Below are 10,000 nucleotides of genomic sequence, written 5' to 3' on the forward strand. Positions count from 1 at the left end.
CTTATTATTGTATTATGGTGAGGTCTGAATGTCCTTACTAAAAGGGTTGTTCATGAACTGTGTTTTCGCATTTTTTTATGATAAAACTAAAAATGCAAAAAAACACCCATTCCTGACAGAAGAGGGTAAAGGTATTTTTCTGGGCACAGCTGTCCATTCTCTGGTCTTGTTATAATGGTAGTCAATGGAAAGTCCTCCCAAAGATAGTAATACATGACAGTGTGTGTGTGTGTGTGTGTGTGTGTGTGTGTGTGTGTGTGTGTGTGTGTGTGTGTGTGTGTGTGTGTGTGTGTGTGTGTGTGTGTGTGTGTGTGTGTGTGTGTGTGTGTCTGTGTGTCTGTGTGTGTCTGTGTGTGTGTATGTGTGTGTGTATGTGTGTGTGTGTCTGTCTGTGCGTGCGCATGTGCTTGCATGCGTGCGTGTGTCTGTGCACAAGCATGTTGGGGAGTGTTATTACCGTGTGTGATGTCCTGCCGCTTGCTATGCTGTATGCATACAATACAGTACAATACAATACAGTATACAGCATACTACACAGGCACCAGCTCAGGAGGAATTCTGCACCCATATGAGCAGCACAGTCACTCCTGCATGGCACTAGGCTCCATTACACAGCTGACCTGGAAAACACTGTAGCTGTGTGTGTGTGTGTGCGTGTGTGTGTGTGTGTGTGTGTGTGTGTGTGTGTGTGTGTGTGTGTGTGTGTGTGTGTGTGGTGTGTGTGTGTGTGTGTTTGTGTGTGTGAGAAACAGAGGGAGAGAGTGAGAGAGAGACAGAGAGAGAGAAAGAGAGAGAACAAAAGAAGGAACGAATAATAGAGAGAGAGAGAGAGACTGAGAGAGACAGAGACAGACAGAGAATGTGTGTAGGTGTGTAAGTGTTTATGTACACTCTATGTGTATACTTTCAGCGCATCAAATTACTTTTCCTTTTTCCTCTCCGCAAACACAGACCTGTCCTCCCACCCGGACTAGCACTGAGCTCTCAAAACTGATTTCGCGCCGCACTTTTATGTGAAGTGTTAGACCTCTACTACACAGTCCCACAGTGTAGATTACATTTACATACAGCAGCTCAGGCAGCAAGAGCCAGAGCAGGCATCTCACCCGAGATTCACCCAGTTGGAGGGTAACACTTTCTGCTGTGGATAACTTTAAATCACTTCTAGCACCACCCACAATGTCATATATCCATAGGGCAAGGTTTAACAAGACATCACGCTTGCTTCCTGCTATTTTTTGTTTGTGTTGACAAGCAGAAATGTGCCAGCGCCACAATATCGGTTGTATGTAGAGCAGTGCTGATGTAAGGAATGTCAATGAAACGGAGGCCAACTAGCAGAGTTTGGCGTGGAACGTTAGTAAACCTCCTTCCCGAAGCCTCAATACAGTGAGGTGGTGCTGGGCTATCGGACCAGCTTGTTAGCTCAGCACGCTCGTACTGTGACTCCCATTTGCCGAACCGATGTAGTTGACGAGGTGGCAGGTTCACGCTCCGAGGGGGACGAACTGGGCCTCCGTCACGTCAACATGCCTCCCAAAGCCTCATATAGATATGCTACTTTAATGATGTAGCTAGAAGCCTCGTCAGCGGACTTCCTCCCAACTAGCAATGTGAAGAACAAGAAGAATGTGTCTAGTCAAATCAGGTATTGCAAAATATTGACCGGATCTAGAACTGATTGAACAGATCTGGAACAGCAGATCCGTAACTGTAGTATAATAACAGACCTCCCTCCCAAAGCCTCATGCAGATATGCTATGTTACTGACATATCTAGAATCCTTGCTATCAGCTCACTTGGTAGTGTCTAGTATCAGGGATGGGCAACTTTCTTTTGTGAAGGGCCACATTATTTCATCACCACTATTGGAGGGCCACATGACCTGGGATCGGAATGCAACTCAGAGTTTGAGGTGCAGTTGGTTGCTCAGCGACTGCCAATATTGCTAGAAGGAATGGGAGTGTTTGGGAGTTTATCGGCCAACATTATAATTTAACGGATTAATTCCGTCGTGCTTTGAAAAATCTGGACATTATTTATTTATTTCCATAATTAAGTTTTATCTAAGGGCCACACTGAGTGAGGAGGCGGGCCGCATGTGGCCCCGGGCCTCCAGTTGCCCATCCCTGATCTAGTATCAGCCTCCCACGCAGAAGTTTCCAGTGGGTCTGGATGGTATTGGATGAGTTTGTTTAAACAGAGAGTAATGGCACAGACACACCAATAGCAACTAGAACGACAACAGCAATGGTAATTGATTTTGTATGGAGGAGCGGGCAACAGAGGAGACGAAAGAGATTTGGACGACAAGGCAGTTTGTGCGAACATTATGCTAATGTGGTTCGGCGACAGATGCACCAGCCAATTGGAATGTCTGAATGCTTACATTCTGCTCTTGCCAGTCAAACTCTGTAGCTTTTATCGCTCGTGTCACTCTTTGCTATGACCACGACCCGGTAACTCGTAACTTTGGTCTCTCCTGGTGTGTTTGCAGGGTAAGAGAGCACAGAGAGATGCATCACCTGAGAAGCACTCGCAGTTGGGGTCGATCTTGCAGTCGCAGTCGGCGGGCGCTCCGGCCACCACGGAGATCTCCCCGTTGGTGGTGACCTGCTGCACGCGGTTGATCTTGCGCTCGTCCGTCTCGGCGATGTAGAGCACGCCGTAGTGGGACACGGCGATGGCCTTGGCCGCCTCCAGGGTGGAGTGGACGGCCGACTTGCTGACCAGGTAGTGGTCGATGCCCGGCACCTGGCAATGAATAGGCCGGCCCGCCACGATGCGCACCTGCCAACGGAAGACACACGTGGATGTTCGGTACATTTTTTCCTCAAGTATTTGTATTACTTTTAAGGAGCGCTGGGAGTTTCAACATTCGTTGAAGAATATTATATCACAAGTTCCCTAAATGAATCCCCTCCCACCCGTAGAACCGATCATGCCAACGTTTCAATCCTAAAGGTATGTTCGGTACAATTTTATAACAGTTTTCTCCATTGAGGGAGGAAGACACACTTAAGTGTACTGTACCACAATGTAAAAATAAACAAAATTCTATCAGATAGCACTTTCTATAGATGAAGCAGTGGAATTAACTATATGCAGATACATACGGAATTGACTATATAGAGTATGTTGTATAAACTGTAGATATAACATTACTAAAGAATGCCGTGTAGCATACAATATACTGTACACAGCAGATGTAAACTGCAAGAAAGTGAGCCTGAATAGAGTACAGAGTAGACCTAGTTTCTTTTCTCCTCACAAACACACTCACAGGATTTAAAAGCAAACCCTCTCTTGCCAGGTTTTAGATCCTTGTTTTTGGCGTGCGCTGCTGCCAGATCTCCAAAGCCACGTTATAGAGCTACCATCTACTGAGCAGTGTCTGTAGTATATTGACATATTTTGTTTGACCTAGTTAGATATGATTTGAGGATGTTTTAACAGCTGTTTATGTACGGCATGAACAGTTTGAGCAACTTACTGTAAAGGTGCAATGTACCACTCAGGTCTGTGAAGGTCATCCAGGTCACCATATCGTTTAAGGAATGTGCTATTTTATACAGCTTCCTCCTTTTATGTTATGTTTATTTTACTATTTTCCTTCCTACTGCATTGCTCTTGTAGCTGTTCAGATTCATTCATTAAAAGGAATGAGCTGCCTTTCATATTGTATGTGCCATGTTACAACATCCCACTCTCCTACTGCATGCTGAGCATTCTGACACACACAAAAACAGCATTCTTTAGCTCCTGCAGATTTAATTTCTCTTCAGTCTCAGCAGTGCTTCAGTAAACCTCATTTCATTTCAGAAAGCCCCTGTACTCGCAACCCCAAGCTAAGAATTGTGGCTCCATCGACTTGTGTTTAGCGTTGCACTAGCAAATTAAAGCCTGCACCAACAGCTATTTAGCTCGGCGTTCAACTTTGTGTTCAACATTGAAAGCCATTGCCCGTGGCTATTTGGCTTTGTGCTAAGCTTCTCACTGGCAACAAAAGCTATTTGCCTTCAACTTCCAAGCTGAACACTACAACTGAGTTACAGCCTAGCCATGTGTGTGTGTGTGTGACTTCCTCCATGTCCACTGAGCAGGGGCGTAACAGCAAATTGTGGGCCCTATGTACAATCAGCGCCAATGAACCCCCCGAGCCATATATCGGACTCTGTGTGGGCCCCCTATACACATGGGGCCCTGGCGACTCAGTCCCACTTTACCCCCATGTATGACACCCCTGCCACTGGATGGTGGCTATAGCAGGACTACTGTAGCCGGCTCGGTGATTGGCTGTAATTAATAGGTGGAGGTGATGGCTCCCTCACCATCACGCCTCACTCTGTCCTTCCTCTGTTCGTCCCACCTTGCCACCCTTGCAAAGACCCTTACTCTGCATTTTTCACGGGGCTGTCCAATTACACACTTACGGCCAAGACCACCATTGATTTCTTGAATATTCCCCTCCGCTGCTCCTGATGCTTTATGTTGCGTACAGGAGTGAAATCGCTTTTAGAGTCACTAAGATGACACATAGCCCATGGATAATGTTTCGTTTGCTTTCTTTTTGTGCTGGTTTCTGCTCCATTTGTTTAGACAAAGGTAAATGAAATGTACGTATATTGACTAATTAAAAAATGCTGTGCTGTGTGTTAAGTGTTTACACATGTTGGCATGTACAGACCTCAACACCTCATCTGGCAGGTGTTGAATCCATAGGTGATAAAAATGTGACATACAGTAATGGTTATAAGATCTCTGGCACAAGATGAGAATCTTTTTTACATCTTTATTAGTGCTGTTAATAAAAAAAGGAATTCTATTCTTTGTATTACACAGATCATAAGGCAATAAATGTACTGTGCAAAATTGACTGTGATCAGATAGTAATATGAAAGGAATAATGTTTATTGTTCCAAGAATGATCCTACCGGTAACTCATTATGGCCTACAGATGATGTTGCAGTATTCTGTCTGTGCGTGACAGTACAGAAACCCAACAAACAATCACCAGGCAGTCAAATCCTCAACCCACCCCCAACCCCCAAATATTGAAGTCACCCGCACCTAAAGCACTGGCCCCCTACTAGGACCCTGGTTCCACACCCAAATCCTATTAGAATCCAGACAGGATGAAATGGCATCAGCCATTATGCTGCCAAATGCTGGAACCGGCTTCCTGCTGAAATTAAAACTGCCCCAGCAGTGGAATATTTTTAAAAGAAATTAAAAATAGCTTTATTCACATCTGCCTTTGGTTAGGGGGAGTTGTCTGCAGTCTTGCTATAACATTCTCCTTCTTTCACTTTTTCAAGCACATTGAATGGCAGTTGTGCATACTCATGTGCTATAAAATACTATACAATACATGATATGGATACTGAATCTCACCTGTAGGCTCTGAGACACCTGGAGGACGATGTTGTTGTCTAGGATGTAGAGGGAGTTGTCCATGGGGTTTACGGCCAGGTCTGTCGGCCACTCCAATCGCACCTGAGGAGGAAGACAGAGGCACGATTAAGTCAGAGATTCTTTAAGTATCTCTCTACTCTCTCTGATTAAGTGTTTTTTTTTCAATGTAAACAACATGTGCTGCAAAACTCTAGCACAATATCTTGTGTTACATTATGTCATACTTTGACCAACAGCATTATTTTGCTAAATTTTTTGCTATACATTTTTTACAGGTCTGTTGTTGCGCTGTCTTTACACTATAATAAATAGAAGAGTTCATAAGAGCTGGCATACAGAAGTATAAAGTGTAAAAATATAAAACATGTTGCTGTTTTCCTAGCTTTAGCTGAGGCATTCATTCAAAATGGCAAGAATGTTGCTGTAGACAAAAGAGAGCTGTTCGCAATTCAAAGCGGTACAGCAGCTTTCTATTCACACACACCTACACACCTTACATCTCACACAGGCACGCGTGTACGCACACATGCACACAAAGACACACATGCACACATGTACGCGCATACACACGCACACACACACAGGCACACACAGGTGCACACACACACAGGCGCACACACACACACACACACACACACACACACACACACACACACACGCACACACGCACACACGCACACACGCACACACGCAGAAACACACGCAGAAACACACGCACACACACAGACACACACACAGACACACACACACACACACACACACACACACACACACACACACACACACACACACACACACACACACACACACACACACACACACGCACACACGCACAGCACGGAACATGCAAAAGGCAAAGGTCAGTTTGCATATGGGACATTACTCTACGCTCTAGCCGGCAAACCAGTCTCCCTCCGGCCTGCAAAATGTCAAGCAATAACCATGATCAGAGTTGCAGCAGAACACAGGTCTCGCTCCCTCCCTTGTATCCATCTCTTTCAATCTGTCCATTCCTCTCTTCCTCTCCCGCTGTATCTCTCCGGCTTCCTCTCTCCCATTTTCTCTCCATTTCACTTGCTGATGTCCTGCCTTTCATCTCTCGCTCCATCCCTCCATCCCTCCCTTCTTCCGTCCCTACTGCAATTCATCTATACGCATCTCTCTTTCACCCTCTGTCTCTGTCATTCACTTAATCAATTTCTCCCAGCCTTGATTTCTGTCTCTCTTCATCAAATTTTCTGTCTTTCTCCAACTCCCCCCCCCACACACACACACAATGTCATCCCTCCCTTTTTCCTCTTCATTTATACCACCCAACACCCCCCCACACACAAACACCTACATCTCTCTCTCTCTCTCTCTCTCTCTCTCTCTCTCTCTCTCTCTCTCTCTCTCTCTCCATTTCACAGGTGTAGGGGGAGGTACCCATGTGTGGGCGCTCATCAATATTGTCTCCTGCATGTTCTGTCATGATGCCAGGGATGGACAAGAGAGAAGCAGAATGGAGCGCAGAAAAGAAAGCATTTAATCCATCCATGACAGCTGAAAGCACAGGGAGGGGGACGACTTCCAAGGCCGCTCGATTCATCCATTCATTTATTCCTTCATTCTTTTTATTTATTTGTTTATTTTCATGGGCTGAATTAGTAAATAAATAGAACATGGTAAATTGCAACTGACAGGTTCAATTATTCCATCTGTCAGGCTGGCTCAAGCCCCTTCTCTCTCTCTCTCTCTCTCTCTCTCTCTCTCTCTCTCTCTCTCTCTCTCTCTCTCTCTCTCTCTCTCCGTCTCTCTCTGTCTCTCTCTCTGTCCCTCTCTCTCTCTCTGTCCTCAAAGACGGAGAAAAAATCAAAAGCCGAAAGAATCCCATTATGTCAGCCACATGCTTCATCAGTGTGGGCCACGAGACAAGTCCTCATCATCTTCCTCCGATGAAGCGAGAGAGAGGAGGGAGAGAGAGAGAGAGAGAGAGAGAGAGAGAGAGAGAGAGAGAGAGAGAGAGAGAGAGAGAGAGAGAGAGAGAGAGAGAGAGAGGGAGAGAGAGAGAGGGAGGGGGGGACGAGACGAGATGGCACTGCCCAGAGAGCCGCGCATTTATGCTCACATGAGATGAGAGGCTACTCATAGCACGCTGCTCACCTACGCATACAGTATGCTACTGTATGCTCATGCATGAGGTGTGTGTGTGTGTGTGTGTGTGTGTGGTGTGCGTGTGTGTGTGTGTGTGTGTGTGTGTGTGTGTGTGTGTGTGTGTGTGTGTGTGTGTGTGTGTGTGTGTGTGTGTGTGTGTGTGTGTGTGTGTGTGTGTGTGTGTGTGTGTGTGTGTGTGTGTGTGTGTGTGTGTGTATGTACCTACGTATGTCTGCAGACATGTGTTTGTTCATTGTACAGTGCATTTGCATTGTACATACGTTTCCGCAGGTCTCTAGTGTGCATTTAGGTCTCTTGTGTCTCTGGTGTGCATTTGTGTATCTATGCGTGTGTGTGTGTGTGTGTGTGTGTGTGTGTGTGTGTGTGTGTGTGTAAAAGGTGTTTGTGTATAAAAGGTGACAACTTGCGGTTCTGTGTCGCACGCTTCTCATTAGCGATACACTCGCTCTTTTGCCTCCCTCTTTGTTTCCTTCCATCTCCGAGTTTTCCTTCATCTGTCTTCTCTATCCGTCTTTCCTTTCGTCTCCCTCCTCTGTCTATCTTTCCTTTGGTCTTTTTCACCCGTGTCTGTCTGCTCATTCCGCCTCTATGCCTTCTGTCGTCTCGATTCCGCCTGCTCCATACGAGCTGCACAGTATGCATCTTGTTATCACACTTATTGTGTCATTTTCGCGCGTGCCTTGTCTCTCTTTGATTCCATTTTTGCATTTTTATCTCCATCCATTTTGCTCTCCCTCATAGTTTCTCTCTAGCTCTCTCTCCCTCTGCTGTTTCTTTTCCCTTTTTTCCCCCATTTTCCGTCTCTCTCTTCCTCCAGCACGCTCCACAATCTCTCCCTCGCACATTCTCGCTTTCCTTTTGTCTCTGTGATGGTTGCCAGGATTCCTGCCGCTTCACCCAATCTGATGATATGCATAACCAAGAGATGGGGATCTACACTGGCCCAGAATCCACACATACATCCATATGCACATCGAATCTGTACACAAACACAAACACACACACATGCACAAATGTGTACCTACACACACATACACACATACAAAAAAACAACCACATACGTACATACACACGCACTCAGACATTTTGAAAAAGTAAATTAATAGAACACAAAAATCTCATGCCCAATGACACCCAATCTTCTACTGTGCTTAGCCTGGGCCCCATAACCAAAGCTGTGCCATCAAAGATGATGTTTGTTCTGTCTGTTAAATACACAAATACACACACAGCCCAATTATCCGTATAAGTCTGAAAAAAAGACACCAAGCACGAGGCACAGAAAGGGAGGGATGCAGGGAGAGACACACACAGATACTGAAAGAGAGAATGGCAGGGATAGAGAGCACAAGAGAGAGAGAGAAGGACACACACACAATGGCAGTGCAGGGCAGCCTCAGCTGTTCTGACGACCTCGTGAAAGGCCATTGTGAGTTCCATTGGTGGGTCTTTATTCATGCTGCTCCCTGCGGCCGCCTTCAGCCCTCAGCCCTCAGCTCTTTTGAGTCAGCAGGCCCAGGAATGCACAGCCCCATCAGCCTGCCCACAGCCACACAGCTGAGCAACAACACACTGGCGGCCCTGACAAGACTTCAACAGGTCCAAGGCACACACACACACACATGCGCGCACGCGCACACGCACACGCACACACACATGCACACACACACGCACACACACACGCACACACACACACACACACACACACAGACACACACATGCACGCACCCTCACACCTGACGCACACGCACACGCACACGCACACGCACACGCACATGCACACAGACTATGGAGTGAGTACATCCAGATGACAGAATAGGGCATGGGAGAAGAGGCAATGTCAAGGAAGGAGAGAGGAGGATAGTGGATGAGAAATGAGGAAAGAAGACAGTAAATGAGAATAGAGGAGAGGACAAAGGACAGGATACACTGCCCGTCCGACCAGTAACAAAAGTCGCCAACAAAGACATGGCCCTACACTCACACTGTTTTGCAACACCCTTTAACTTTGGTTATAGCACACTTTTGCTGTGGCATCATTCTGCAATGTCACAAATGTATTTCCATTCAGTGTTGCATTCATTTTTTAACAAGATCTTGCATTGATAATGGTAGAGTCTGACTGCTATGCAAAGCCTTATTGACCACATGCCAAGGATTCTCAATAGGGTTACGATTTGAAATGTGGTGGGCAAGCCATTTACGAGAATGATGTCTCGAATTCCGTGAAACACAAATTCAGCGTTTTTTTTCTGTCTGGGCAGTGTAGAAAGACAATGCAAAATGCACAGGAAGAAAAGAGGAGCAAGCAAGAAAAGGGTGGTAAAAGAAACAAAGAAAGTGAATGAAGGACAAGGAGGGCAAACAGACAGAGGAAAGGACGGAGGGAGAAGAGCTGAGAGGAGGAAAGAACAGAGAAAGAAAGAAGAGA

The 10,000-nt window shown here is 46.0% G+C and overlaps 1 protein-coding gene across 1 annotated transcript in view; it reads right to left on the minus strand.

The window, feature by feature from the left end:
* The window catches only part of LOC134440579 (teneurin-1-like), a 275,455-nt gene that overhangs the window by 26,977 nt on the left and 238,478 nt on the right, over window positions 1-10,000 (minus strand). Inside the window, exons 23-24 of the mRNA XM_063190697.1 lie at window positions 5,395-5,496; window positions 2,526-2,790 (exon numbers count right to left, since the gene is read on the minus strand). Of these exons, the coding sequence (XP_063046767.1) occupies window positions 2,526-2,790; window positions 5,395-5,496 (367 nt within the window). The remainder of the gene's footprint in view (window positions 1-2,525; window positions 2,791-5,394; window positions 5,497-10,000) is intronic.

Source organism: Engraulis encrasicolus, chromosome 23 (assembly GCF_034702125.1).
Source record: "Engraulis encrasicolus isolate BLACKSEA-1 chromosome 23, IST_EnEncr_1.0, whole genome shotgun sequence".
NCBI classification, from domain to species: Eukaryota; Metazoa; Chordata; class Actinopteri; order Clupeiformes; family Engraulidae; genus Engraulis; species Engraulis encrasicolus.